The sequence below is a fragment of the Oncorhynchus gorbuscha genome, linkage group LG13 (genome assembly GCF_021184085.1).
Source record: "Oncorhynchus gorbuscha isolate QuinsamMale2020 ecotype Even-year linkage group LG13, OgorEven_v1.0, whole genome shotgun sequence".
NCBI lineage: Eukaryota > Metazoa > Chordata > Actinopteri > Salmoniformes > Salmonidae > Oncorhynchus > Oncorhynchus gorbuscha.
Window position 1 is genome coordinate 97,612,193 of NC_060185.1, and position 14,025 is coordinate 97,626,217.

At 40.9% G+C, this 14,025-nt stretch overlaps 1 protein-coding gene across 2 annotated transcripts in view; it reads right to left on the bottom strand.

Moving 5' to 3' along the window:
* Positions 1-233: 233 nt before the first annotated feature.
* The window catches only part of cdhr2 (cadherin related family member 2), a 34,352-nt gene continuing 20,560 nt past the window's right edge, over positions 234-14,025 (bottom strand). For both annotated transcript variants that reach the window (XM_046296242.1, XM_046296243.1), the window contains exons 19-25: positions 13,406-14,005; positions 13,063-13,134; positions 12,854-12,903; positions 12,406-12,563; positions 1,014-1,116; positions 553-648; positions 234-314 (exon numbers count right to left, since the gene is read on the bottom strand). In XM_046296242.1, coding sequence (XP_046152198.1) covers positions 628-648; positions 1,014-1,116; positions 12,406-12,563; positions 12,854-12,903; positions 13,063-13,134; positions 13,406-14,005 — 1,004 coding nt within the window. In that variant the 3' untranslated portion in view covers positions 234-314; positions 553-627. The remainder of the gene's footprint in view (positions 315-552; positions 649-1,013; positions 1,117-12,405; positions 12,564-12,853; positions 12,904-13,062; positions 13,135-13,405; positions 14,006-14,025) is intronic.

Here is a 14,025-nt window from a genome sequence, read left to right on the forward strand (position 1 = left end):
ATTTCCTGTGGTAAAGTATCACCTGGCGACTGTCATCAACAGAGAGAAGAAGAAAACATTGGTATGTAGTAGTCAGGGTTGGAGTTAATTACATTTCAAATCCAGTCAATTTTGGAAGTACACTGAAATTTCAATTCCCAGCAATGCTTTTCAATTAGGAAAATGTGGAATTTGAACGAATGGACAGGAATTGAAGTGGAATTGACCAGGAATCCTGGTAGTCATGTGATATTCGTTACCTGATTTCCGTACTGGCTGAATCAGCCCTAATCCTAACCACTTCCACTTTCGTCTGTGTTGCTGCGGTTAGAAGCCTGAGTAGGAAACATTTATAAAGGTAATGAATTCACATATTACCCCATGCTGTGGTTTAAACACTCGTCAAACAAACAAATACAAAACATTTTTACATTTACATTTACATTTAAGTCATTTAGCAGACGCTCTTATCCAGAGCGACTTACACATTTTTTGTAGTTTATTAAGTTAGTACATTATTATGCTATATATGTAATATGGTTAATATGTGCAGTAAAGAAAGATCTCTCTTACAGTACAATCTGACTTTGGGCCGCTTGAACTTCTGCCACTGTCTTTGAAAACAAAAGCTCGACTTTTAAACTCTTGTCAACTGTGGAGAGGGAAGATCTCAGACAGACACACAGACAAACAGACAGGACAGACATGACAAACAACAGACAGACAGACAGACAGACAGACACAGACAGACAAGACAGACAGACAGACAGACAGACAGACAGACAGACAGACAGACAGACAGACAGACAGACAGACAGACAGACAGACAGACAGACAGACAGACAGACAGACAGACAGACAGACAGACAGACAGACAGACAGACAGACAGACAGACAGACAGACAGACAGACAGACAGACAGACAGACAGACAGACAGACAGAGAACGGTAAGAGCCAACAGAGAATGAAATATGTTCACTAATGCAACCATCAATACACCTTTTGTATGAATCACAGTGAGTTTTACACCTACCTCCAGTTTGGTTTCGGAGAAGAGTTTCGGTTCTTCAGTGTTAGCTGCCTCAACTGTCACCAAATACTGACCTTTAACATTGATATTTAACACTTCCATGTTCCTACAAAGTTTAAAAAGACCTGTTATTCTTCTGTAAGTCATTTTCGAGGAATCTACCTCATCCATGGGAATAGTGTCAACTAACAGCATAAAACCTAACAAATTGTGTTTCTTAACGGCTACTGTGTTGTGTTTCTTCACGGCTACTGTGTTGTGTTTCTTAACGGCTACTGTGTTGTGTTTCTTAACGGCTACTGTGTTGTGTTTCTTAATGGCTACTGTTTCTTAACGGCTACTGTGTTGTGTTTCTTAATGGCTACTGTGTTGTGTTTCTTAACGGCTACTGTGTTGTGTTTCTTAATGGCTACTGTGTTGTGTTTCTTAATGGCTACTGTGTTGTGTTTCTTAATGGCTACTGTGTTGTGTTTCTTAATGGCTACTGTGTTGTGTTTCTTAACGGCTACTGTGTTGTGTTTCTTCACGGCTACTGTGTTGTGTTTCTTCACGGCTACTGTGTTGTGTTTCTGTGTTGTGTTTCTTAACGGCTACTGTGTTGTGTTTCTTAACGGCTACTGTGTTGTGTTTCTTAACGGCTACTGTGTTGTGTTTCTTAACGGCTACTGTGTTGTGTTTCTTAACGGCTATGGCTACTGTGTTGTGTTTCTTAACGGCTACTGTGTTGTGTTAATGGCTACTGTGTTGTGTTTCTTAAAGGCTACTGTGTTGTGTTTCTTAACGGCTACTGTGTTGTGTTTCTTAACGGCTACTGTGTTGTGTTTCTTAACTGTGTTGTGGCTACTGTGTTGTGTTTCTTAACGGCTACTGTGTTGTGTTTCTTAACGGCTACTGTGTTGTGTTTCTTAAAGGCTACTGTGTTGTGTTTCTTAACGGCTACTGTGTTGTGTTTCTTAATGGCTACTGTGTTGTGTTTCTTAACGGCTACTGTGTTGTGTTTCTTAACGGCTACTGTGTTGTGTTTCTTAACGGCTACTGTGTTGTGTTTCTTAACGGCTACTGTGTTGTGTTTCTTAACGGCTACTGTGTTGTGTTTCTTAACGGCTACTGTGTTGTGTTTCTTAACGGCTACTGTGTTGTGTTTCTTAACGGCTACTGTGTTGTGTTTCTTAACGGCTACTGTGTTGTGTTTTTAACGGCTACTGTGTTGTGTTTCTTAACGGCTACTGTGTTGTTTCTTAACGGCTACTGTGTTGTGTTTCTTAACGGCTACTGTGTTGTGTTTCTTAATGGCTGTTGTTTCTTAACGGCTACTGTGTTGTTTCTTAACGGCTACTGTGTTGTGTTTTTTAACGGCTGTTGTTTCTTAACGGCTACTGTGTTGTGTTTCTTAACGGCTACTGTGTTGTTTCTTAACGGCTACTGTGTTGTGTTTTTTAACGGCTGTTGTTTCTTAACGGCTACTGTGTTGTGTTTCTTAACGGCTACTGTGTTGTGTTTCTTAACGGCTACTGTGTTGTGTTTCTTAAACGGCTACTGTGTTGTGTTTCTTAACGGCTACTGTGTTGTGTTTCTTAACGGCTACTGTGTTGTGTTTTTTAACGGCTACTGTGTTGTGTTTCTTAACGGCTACTGTGTTGTGTTTCTTAACGGCTACTGTGTTGTGTTTCTTAACGGCTACTGTGTTGTGTTTCTTAACGGCTACTGTGTTGTGTTTCTTAACGGCTACTGTTTCTTGTTGTGTTTCTTAACGGCTACTGTGTTGTGTTTCTTAACGGCTACTGTGTTGTGTTTCTTAACAGCTACTGTGTTGTGTTTCTTAACGGCTACTGTGTTGTGTTTCTTAACGGCTACTGTGTTGTGTTTCTTAACAGCTACTGTGTTGTGTTTCTTAACGGCTACTGTGTTGTGTTTCTTAACGGCTACTGTTTTTTAACGGCTACTGTGTTGTGTTTCTTAACGGCTGTTGTTTCTTAACGGCTACTGTGTTGTGTTTCTTAACGGCTACTGTGTTGTGTTTCTTAAAGGCTACTGTGTTGTGTTTTTTAACGGCTACTGTGTTGTGTTTCTTAAAGGCTACTGTGTTGTGTTTCTTAACGGCTACTGTGTTGTGTTTCTTACGGCTACTGGCTAGGCTACTGTGTTGTGTTTCTTAATGGCTACTGTGTTGTGTTTCTTAACGGCTACTGTTTCTTAACGGCTACTGTGTTGTGTTTCTTAACGGCTACTGTGTTGTGTTTCTTAACGGCTACTGTGTTGTGTTTCTTAACGGCTACTGTGTTGTGTTTCTTAACGGCTACTGTGTTGTGTTTCTTAACGGCTACTGTGTTGTGTTTCTTAACGGCTACTGTGTTGTGTTTCTTAACGGCTACTGTGTTGTGTTTCTTAACGGCTACTGTGTTGTGTTTCTTAACGGCTACTGTGTTGTGTTTCTTAACGGCTACTGTGTTGTGTTTCTTAACGGCTACTGTGTTGTGTTTCTTAAAGGCTACTGTGTTGTGTTTCTTAACGGCTACTGTGTTGTGTTTCTTAACGGCTACTGTGTTGTGTTTCTTAACGGCTACTGTGTTGTGTTTCTTAACGGCTACTGTGTTGTGTTTCTTAACAGCTACTGTGTTGTGTTTTTTAACGGCTACTGTGTTGTGTTTCTTAACGGCTACTGTTTTTTAACGGCTACTGTGTTGTGTTTCTTAACGGCTGTTGTTTCTTAACGGCTACTGTGTTGTGTTTCTTAACGGCTACTGTGTTGTGTTTCTTAACGGCTACTGTGTTGTGTTTTTAACGGCTACTGTGTTGTGTTTCTTAACGGCTACTGTGTTGTGTTTCTTAAAGGCTACTGTGTTGTGTTTCTTAACGGCTACTGTGTTGTGTTTCTTAACGGCTACTGTGTTGTGTTTCTTAAAGGCTGTTGTTTCTTAACGGCTACTGTGTTGTGTTTCTTAACAGCTACTTAACGGCTACTGTGTTGTGTTTCTTAACGGCTACTGTTTTTTAACGGCTACTGTGTTGTGTTTCTTAACAGCTACTGTGTTGTGTTTTTTAACGGCTACTGTGTTGTGTTTCTTAACGGCTACTGTTTTTTAACGGCTACTGTGTTGTGTTTCTTAACGGCTACTGTGTTGTGTTTCTTAACGGCTACTGTGTTGTGTTTCTTAACGGCTACTGTGTTGTGTTTCTTAACGGCTACTGTGTTGTGTTTCTTAACGGCTACTGTGTTGTGTTTCTTAACGGCTACTGTGTTGTGTTTCTTAACGGCTACTGTGTTGTGTTTCTTAACGGCTACTGTGTTGTGTTTCTTAACGGCTACTGTGTTGTGTGTTTCTTAACGGCTACTGTGTTGTGTTGTTGTTTCTTAACGGCTACTGTGTTGTGTTTCTTAACGGCTACTGTGTTGTGTTTCTTAATGGCTACTGTGTTGTGTTTCTTAACGGCTACTGTGTTGTGTTTCTTAACGGCTACTGTGTTGTGTTTCTTAACGGCTACTGTGTTGTGTTTCTTAACGGCTACTGTGTTGTGTTTCTTAACGGCTACTGTGTTGTGTTTCTTAACGGCTACTGTGTTGTGTTTCTTAAAGGCTACTGTGTTGTGTTTCTTAACGGCTACTGTGTTGTGTTTCTTAACGGCTACTGTGTTGTGTTTCTTAACGGCTACTGTGTTGTGTTTCTTAACTGTGTTGTGTTTCTTAATGGCTACTGTAACGGCTACTGTGTTGTTTCTTAACGGCTACTGTGTTGTGTTTCTTAACGGCTACTGTGTTGTGTTTCTTAACGGCTACTGTGTTGTGTTTCTTAACGGCTACTGTGTTGTGTTTCTTAACGGCTACTGTGTTGTTTCTTAACGGCTACTGTGTTGTGTTTCTTAACGGCTACTGTGTTGTGTTTCTTTGGCTACTGTGTTGTGTTTCTTAACGGCTACTGTGTTGTGTTTCTGTGTTGTGTTTCTTAACGGCTACTGTGTTGTGTTTCTTAACGGCTACTGTGTTGTGTTTTGTGTTTCTTAACGGCTACTGTGTTGTGTTTCTTAACGGCTACTGTGTTGTGTTTCTTAACGGCTACTGTGTTGTGTTTCTTAACGGCTACTGTGTTGTGTTTCTTAACGGCTACTGTGTTGTGTTTCTTAACGGCTACTGTGTTGTGTTTTAACGGCTACTGTGTTGTGTTTCTTAACGGCTACTGTGTTGTGTTTCTTATGGCTACTGTGTTGTGTTTCTTAACGGCTACTGTGTTGTGTTTCTTAACGGCTACTGTGTTGTGTTTCTTAATGGCTACTGTGTTGTGTTTCTTAACGGCTACTGTGTTGTGTTTCTTAACGGCTACTGTGTTGTGTTCTTAACGGCTACTGTGTTGTGTTTCTTAACGGCTACTGTGTTGTGTTTCTTAACGGCTACTACTGTGTTGTGTTTCTTAACGGCTACTGTGTTGTGTTTCTTAACGGCTACTGTGTTGTGTTTCTTAACGGCTACTGTGTTGTGTTTCTTAACGGCTACTGTGTTGTGTGCTACTGTGTTGTGTTTCTTAACGGCTACTGTGTTGTGTTTCTTAACGGCTACTGTGTTGTGTTTCTTAACGGCTACTGTGTTGTGTTTCTTAACGGCTACTGTGTTGTGTTTCTTAACGGCTACTGTGTTGTGTTTCTTAACGGCTACTGTGTTGTGTTTCTTAACGGCTACTGTGTTGTGTTTCTTAACTGTGTTGTGTTTCTACTGTGTTGTGTTTCTTAACGGCTACTGTGTTGTGTTTCTTAACGGCTACTGTGTTGTGTTTCTTAACGGCTGTTGTTTCTTAACGGCTACTGTGTTGTGTTTCTTAACGGCTACTGTGTTGTGTTTCTTAATGGCTACTGTGTTGTGTTTCTTAACGGCTACTGTGTTGTGTTTCTTAACGGCTACTGTGTTGTGTTTCTTAACGGCTACTGTGTTGTGTTTCTTAACGGCTACTGTGTTGTGTTTCTTAACGGCTACTGTGTTGTGTTTCTTAACGGCTACTGTGTTGTGTTTCTTAACGGCTACTGTGTTGTGTTTCTTAACGGCTACTGTGTTGTGTTTCTTAACGGCTACTGTGTTGTGTTTCTGCTACTGTGTTGTGTTTTTTAACGGCTACTGTGTTGTGTTTCTTAAAGGCTACTGTGTTGTGTTTTTAACGGCTACTGTGTTGTGTTTTAACGGCTACTGTGTTGTGTTTCTTAACGGCTACTGTGTTGTTTTCTTAACGGCTACTGTGTTGTGTTTCTTAACGGCTACTGTGTTGTGTTTCTTAACGGCTACTGTGTTGTGTTTCTTAACGGCTACTGTGTTGTGTTTCTTAACGGCTACTGTGTTGTGTTTCTTAACGGCTACTGTGCTACTGTGTTTTTTAACGGCTACTGTGTTGTGTTTCTTAATGGCTACTGTGTTGTGTTTCTTAACGGCTACTGTGTTGTGTTTCTTAACGGCTACTGTGTTGTGTTTCTTAACGGCTACTGTGTTGTGTTTCTTAACGGCTACTGTTTCTTAACGGCTACTGTGTTGTGTTTCTTAACGGCTACTGTGTTGTGTTTCTTAACGGCTACTGTGTTGTGTTTCTTAATGGCTACTGTGTTGTGTTTCTTAACGGCTACTGTGTTGTGTTTCTTAACGGCTACTGTGTTGTGTTTCTTAACGGCTACTGTGTTGTGTTTCTTAACGGCTACTGTGTTGTGTTTCTTAACGGCTACTGTGTTGTGTTTCTTAACGGCTACTGTGTTGTGTTTCTTAACGGCTACTGTGTTGTGTTTCTTAACGGCTACTGTGTTGTGTTTCTTAATGGCTACTGTGTTGTGTTTCTTAACGGCTACTGTGTTGCTACTGTGTTGTGTTTCTTAACGGCTACTGTGTTGTGTTTCTTAACGGCTACTGTTTCTTAACGGCTACTGTGTTGTGTTTCTTAACGGCTACTGTGTTGTGTTTCTTAATGGCTACTGTGTTGTGTTTCTTAACGGCTACTGTGTTGTGTTTCTTAACGGCTACTGTGTTGTGTTTCTTAACGGCTACTGTGTTGTGTTTCTTAACGGCTACTGTGTTGTGTTTCTTAACGGCTACTGTGTTGTGTTTCTTAACGGCTACTGTGTTGTGTAACGGCTACTGTGTTGTTCTTAATGGCTACTGTGTTGTGTTTCTTAACGGCTACTGTGTTGTGTTTCTTAACGGCTACTGTGTTGTGTTTTAACGGCTACTTAACGGCTACTGTGTTGTGTTTCTTAACGGCTACTGTGTTGTGTTTCTGTGTTGTGTTTCTTAACGGCTACTGTGTTGTGTTTCTTAACGGCTACTGTGTTGTGTTTCTTAACGGCTACTGTGTTGTGTTTCTTAACGGCTACTGTGTTGTGTTTCTTAAAGGCTACTGTGTTGTGTTTTTAACGGCTACTGTGTTGTGTTTCTTAACGGCTACTGTGTTGTGTTTCTTAATGGCTACTGTGTTGTGTTTCTTAACGGCTACTGTGTTGTGTTTCTTAACGGCTACTGTGTTGTGTTTCTTAACGGCTACTGTGTTGTGTTTCTTAACGGCTACTGTGTTGTGTTTCTTAATGGCTATTGTTTCTTAATGGCTACTGTGTTGTGTTTCTTAACGGCTACTGTGTTGTGTTTCTTAACGGCTACTGTGTTGTGTTTCTTAACGGCTACTGTGTTGTGTACTGTGTTGTGTTTCTTAACGGCTACTGTGTTGTGTTTCTTAACGGCTACTGTGTTGTGTTTCTTAACGGCTACTGTGTTGTGTTTCTTAATGGCTACTGTGTTGTGTTTCTTAACGGCTACTGTGTTGTGTTTCTTAACGGCTACTGTGTTGTGTTTCTTAACGGCTACTGTGTTGTGTTTCTTTGCTACTGTGTTGTGTTTCTTAATGGCTACTATGTTGTGCTTCTTAACGGCTGTTGTTTCTTAATGGCTACTGTGTTGTGTTTCTTAACGGCTACTGTGTTGTGTTTCTTAACGGCTACTGTGTTGTGTTTCTTAACGGCTACTGTGTTGTGTTTCTTAACGGCTACTGTGTTGTGTTTCTTAACGGCTACTGTGTTGTGTTATTGTTTCTTAACGGCTACTGTGTTGTGTTTCTTAACGGCTACTGTGTTGTGTTTCTTAACGGCTACTGTGTTGTGTTTCTTAACGGCTACTGTGTTGTGTTTCTTAACGGCTACTGTGTTGTGTTTCTTAACGGCTACTGTGTTGTGTTTCTTAACGGCTACTGTGTTGTGTTTCTTAACGGCTACTGTGTTGTGTTTCTTAACGGCTACTGTGTTGTGTTTCTTAACGGCTACTGTGTTGTGTTTCTTAACGGCTACTGTGTTGTGTTTCTTAACGGCTACTGTGTTGTGTTTCTTAACGGCTACTGTGTTGTGTTTCTTAATGGCTACTGTGTTGTGTTTCTTAACGGCTACTGTGTTGTGTTTCTTAATGGCTACTGTGTTGTGTTTCTTAACGGCTACTGTGTTGTGTTTCTTAACGGCTACTGTGTTGTGTTTCTTAATGGCTACTGTGTTGTGTGGCTACTTCTTTGTTGTGTTTCTTAACGGCTACTGTGTTGTGTTTCTTAACGGCTACTGTGTTGTGTTTCTTAACGGCTACTGTGTTGTGTTTCTTAACGGCTACTGTGTTGTGTTTCTTAACGGCTACTGTGTTGTGTTTCTTAACGGCTACTGTGTTGTGTTTCTTAATGGCTACTGTGTTGTGTTTCTTAACTGTGTTGGCTACTGTGTTGTGTTTCTTAACGGCTACTGTGTTGTGTTTCTTAATGGCTACTGTGTTGTGTTTCTTAACGGCTACTTGTTGTTTCTTAACGGCTATTGTTTCTTAATGGCTACTGTGTTGTGTTTCTTAACGGCTACTGTGTTGTGTTTCGGCTACTGTGTTGTGTTTCTTAATGGCTACTGTGTTGTGTTTCTTAACGGCTACTGTGTTGTGTTTCTTAACGGCTGTTGTTTCTTAACGGCTACTGTGTTGTGTTTCTTAACGGCTACTGTGTTGTGTTTCTTAACGGCTACTGTGTTGTGTTTCTTAACGGCTACTGTGTTGTGTTTCTTAACGGCTACTGTGTTGTGTTTCTTAATGGCTACTGTGTTTGTGCTATTGTTTCTTAATGGCTACTGTGTTGTGTTTCTTAACGGCTACTGTGTTGTGTTTCTTAACGGCTACTGTGTTGTGTTTCTTAACGGCTACTGTGTTGTGTTTCTTAACGGCTACTGTGTTGTGTTTCTTAACGGCTATTGTTTCTTACTGTGTTGTGTTTCTTAACGGCTACTGTGTTGTGTTTCTTAACGGCTACTGTGTTGTGTTTCTTAACGGCTACTGTGTTGTGTTTCTTAACGGCTACTGTGTTGTGTTTCTTAACGGCTACTGTGTTGTGTTTCTTAACGGCTACTGTGTTGTGTTTCTTAACGGCTACTGTGTTGTGTTTCTTAATGGCTACTGTGTTGTGTTTCTTAACGGCTACTGTGTTGTGTTTCTTAACGGCTACTGTGTTGTGTTTCTTAATGGCTACTGTGTTGTGTTTCTTAACGGCTACTGTGTTGTGTTTCTTAATGGCTACTGTGTTGTGTTTCTTAAACTGTGTTGTGTTTCTTAACGGCTACTGTGTTGTGTTTCTTAACGGCTACTGTGTTGTGTTTCTTAACGGCTACTGTGTTGTGTTTCTTGTGTTGTGCTTCTGTGTTGTGTTTCTTAACGGCTACTGTGTTGTGTTGTGTTTCTTAACGGCTACTGTGTTGTGTTTCTTAACGGCTACTGTGTTGTGTTTCTTAACGGCTACTGTGTTGTGTTTCTTAACGGCTACTGTGTTGTGTTTCTTAACGGCTACTGTGTTGTGTTTCTTAACGGCTACTGTGTTGTGTTTCTTAACGGCTACTGTGTTGTGTTTCTTAACGGCTACTGTGTTGTGTTTCTTAATGGCTACTGTGTTGTGTTTCTTAACGGCTACTGTGTTGTGTTTCTTAACGGCTACTGTGTTGTGTTTCTTAACGGCTACTGTGTTTCTTTGGCTACTGTGTTGTGTTTCTTAACGGCTACTGTGTTGTGTTTCTTAACGGCTACTGTGTTGTGTTTCTTAACGGCTACTGTGTTGTGTTTCTTAACGGCTACTGTGTTGTGTTTCTTAACGGCTACTGTGTTGTGTTTCTTAACGGCTACTGTGTTGTGTTTCTTAACGGCTACTGTGTTGTGTTTCTTAACGGCTACTGTGTTGTGTTTCTTAACGGCTACTGTGTTGTGTTTCTTAACGGCTACTGTGTTGTGTTTCTTAATGGCTACTGTGTTGTGTTTCTTAACTGTGTTGTGTTTCTTGGCTACTGTGTTGTGTTTCTTAACGGCTACTGTGTTGTGTTTCTTAACGGCTACTGTGTTGTGTTTCTTTAACGGCTACTGTGTTGTGTTTCTTAACTGTGTTGTGGCTACTGTGTTGTGTTTTTCTTAACGGCTACTACTGTGTTGTGTTTCTTAACGGCTACTGTGTTGTGTGTTTCTTAACGGCTACTGTGTTGTGTTTCTTAACGGCTACTGTGTTGTGTTTCTTAAACTGTGTTGGCTACTGTGTTGTGTTTCTTAACGGCTACTGTGTTGTGTTTCTTAACGGCTACTGTGTTGTGTTTCTTAACGGCTACTGTGTTGTGTTTCTTAACGGCTACTGTGTTGTGTTTCTTAACGGCTACTGTGTTGTGTTTCTTAACGGCTGTTGTTTCTTAACGGCTACTGTGTTGTGTTTCTTAACGGCTACTGTGTTGTGTTTCTTAACGGCTACTGTGTTGTGTTTCTTAACGGCTGTTGTTTCTTAACGGCTACTGTGTTGTGTTTCTTAACGGCTACTGTGTTGTGTTTCTTAACGGCTACTGTGTTGTGTTTCTTAACGGCTACTGTGTTGTGTTTCTTAACGGCTACTGTGTTGTGTTTCTACTGCTACTGTGTTGTGTTTCTTTAACGGCTACTGTGTTGTGTTTCTTAACGGCTACTGTTTGTTACGGCTACTGTGTTGTGTTTCTAACTGCTGTGTGTGTTTCTTAACGGCTACTGTGTTGTGTTTCTTAACGGCTACTGTGTTGTGTTTCTTAACGGCTACTGTGTTGTGTTTCTTAACGGCTACTGTGTTGTGTTTTTAACGGTTGTGTTTCTTAACGGCTACTGTGTTGTGTTTCTTAACGGCTACTGTGTTGTGTTTCTTAACGGCTACTGTGTTGTGTTTCTTAACGGCTACTGTGTTGTGTTTCTTAACGGCTACTGTGTTGTGTTTCTTAACGGCTACTGTGTTGTGTTTCTTAACGGCTACTGTGTTGTGTTTCTTAATGGCTACTGTGTTGTGTTTCTTAACTGTGTTGTGGCTACTGTGTTGTGTTTCTTAACGGCTACTGTGTTGTGTTTCTTAACTGTGTTGTGTTTCTTAACAGCTACTGTGTTGTGCTACTGTTGTGTTGTTGTTTCTTAAAGGCTACTGTGTTGTGTTTCTTAATGGCTACTGTGTTGTGTTTCTTAACGGCTACTGTGTTGTGTTTCTTAATGGCTACTGTGTTGTGTTTCTTAACGGCTACTGTGTTGTGTTTCTTAACGGCTACTGTGTTGTGTTTCTTAACGGCTACTGTGTTGTGTTTCTTAACGGCTACTGTGTTGTGTTTCTTAATGGCTACTGTGTTGTGTTTCTTAATGGCTATTGTTTCTTAATGGCTACTGTGTTGTGTTTCTTAACGGCTACTGTGTTGTGTTTCTTAATGGCTACTGTGTTGTGTTTCTTAACGGCTACTGTGTTGTGTTTCTTAACGGCTACTGTGTTGTGTTTCTTAATGGCTACTGTGTTGTGTTTCTTAACGGCTACTGTGTTGTGTTTCTTAATGGCTACTGTGTTGTGTTTCTTAACGGCTACTGTGTTGTGTTTCTTAATGGCTACTGTGTTGTGTTTCTTAACGGCTACTGTGTTGTGTTTCTTAACGGCTACTGTGTTGTGTTTCTTAACGGCTACTGTGTTGTGTTTCTTAACGGCTACTGTGTTGTGTTTCTTAACGGCTACTGTGTTGTGTTTCTTAACGGCTACTGTGTTGTGTTTCGGCTACTGTGTTGTGTTTCTTAACGGCTACTTGTGTTTCTTCACGGCTACTGTGTTGTGTTTTTTAACGGCTGTTGTTTCTTAACGGCTACTGTGTTGTGTTTCTTAATGGCTACTGTGTTGTGTTTCTTAACGGCTACTGTGTTGTGTTTCTTAACGGCTACTGTGTTGTGTTTCTTAATGGCTACTGTGTTGTGTTTTTTAACGGCTACTGTGTTGTGTTTCTTAACGGCTACTGTGTTGTGTTTCTTAAAGGCTACTGTGTTGTGTTTTTTAACGGCTGTTGTTTCTTAACAGCTATTAATTACAGTGAAATCAGAAATTAAAACATGACTTGCCCGGCCGGACAGCATTCATATACTCACTGAATATTTCCGACGTATTTATCGTCTTCCTGTGTGGTGACAACTCGAAACACTCGAATGCCCAACTCGGTCGTTCTATTGTTGACGTCATCCCTGAATTGGATATTTGTTATCGAAAATGTCATCTGCCTATTTTTCCCGGAATCACGGTCTGTAGCCTATACAGAAGGGGGGGGAGAAGACTGATAACAACTCATATCGCAGCCAAGTCTTCAAGTTAAATGTATTAAATGGTATACTTTATATTATATTCAAAACAATTCTACATAGCATGCAGCTGACCCACTATGTACAGTATAATGATGGCATATTGCTGAGTCTACCTTTTATTAAAAATCTACATTTTGAGATTTAAAAAAAAATAGTGCCCTACCCGGTTACTTGTTTTGCGATACCTTATCAAATAGAAAAACAACTGATGTTGTCCATTTTACACAGTTATACTCACAGTGACACTGGCTATTACTGAGCCTACAGAGGCCTTCTCTGACACCACAACTGCAGAGATGGTAAGGTAGGTAAGAACACTGTTGAGTCAGTCTGTAGCTATATAGATTCATATCCTAAAGTAAAATGAATAATATATATATATATATAAACAAAAATACAATATTCAGATTTACCATACAACGTGCTGAAGTTTAGAAACATATTTACCATATAAGGAATCTGTTGTTTCGAAAACAGGGGCATTGTCATTGATGTCTTCGATGTTGATCACAATGTGCCCTGAAATTAATTTGAATTGTTAGAATACATTGAAAGATATTAAAGTTACAAATGTAGATATTAACGATACTAATGTTACAAAATAAGGTTACAAATTCCTGGTAACATTCCCAGAATTCTCAGCTTTCCCAGAAATCCCAGTTGCAGGATTATTGGATTTCCTACTTATTCCCACCTCCTCCCCAGAGTCATTCCCAGGGAATCTTTCAACCTGGGAATTTTACAACCCAAAAAGAGCCAGAACCAAACAGAACCAGACGGAGGTACCGACCTGGTGTTGCGCTGTTGTTCTCCCCTTTCTGGGTCAACTCATCCACCACCTGGGCCTCCAGCTCAACCTGGTCACACTTCTCAAAGTCGATCACAAACTCCTCGTTCAGCATGATCTCCCCTGTGGGCTCCAGGATGAACCAGTCCTCTGGGCAGGGCCCGAGAGTCAGGGAGCCGTTACAGCGGCACTCAGTGGAGACCAGCTGGTAGACCAGAAAGTGATTCATGTCCAGGTCCACCCCTACGAAACTCCCCACGGACTCAGTGATAGTGGTGTTCTCCTTTATGTGCAACGGGTCAACGGGCTTAAACTGGGGCCTCTCATCATTCACATCCACCACAATCACCTCCACGTTTACAGTGTCCTTCATGGATCCCAGGTCCATGGCCTCCACGTCCAGGCTGAAGGTTTTGTAGCTGCTCTCGTAGTCCAACTCGATGTCCGGGTCGACCGTGATGTTGCCGATGTAACCATCGGGTTCGTCCCTGAAGGTTTGGATGATGAACTGTCCGAAGCTTCCGCTGACTATGCTGAAGGAGATGCGGTTGTGATCGATCGTTTGGTCTAAGTCCACCGCCTGGACGGAGCCCACAAATTCAGCTGTTGGAGGAAGACAGAAA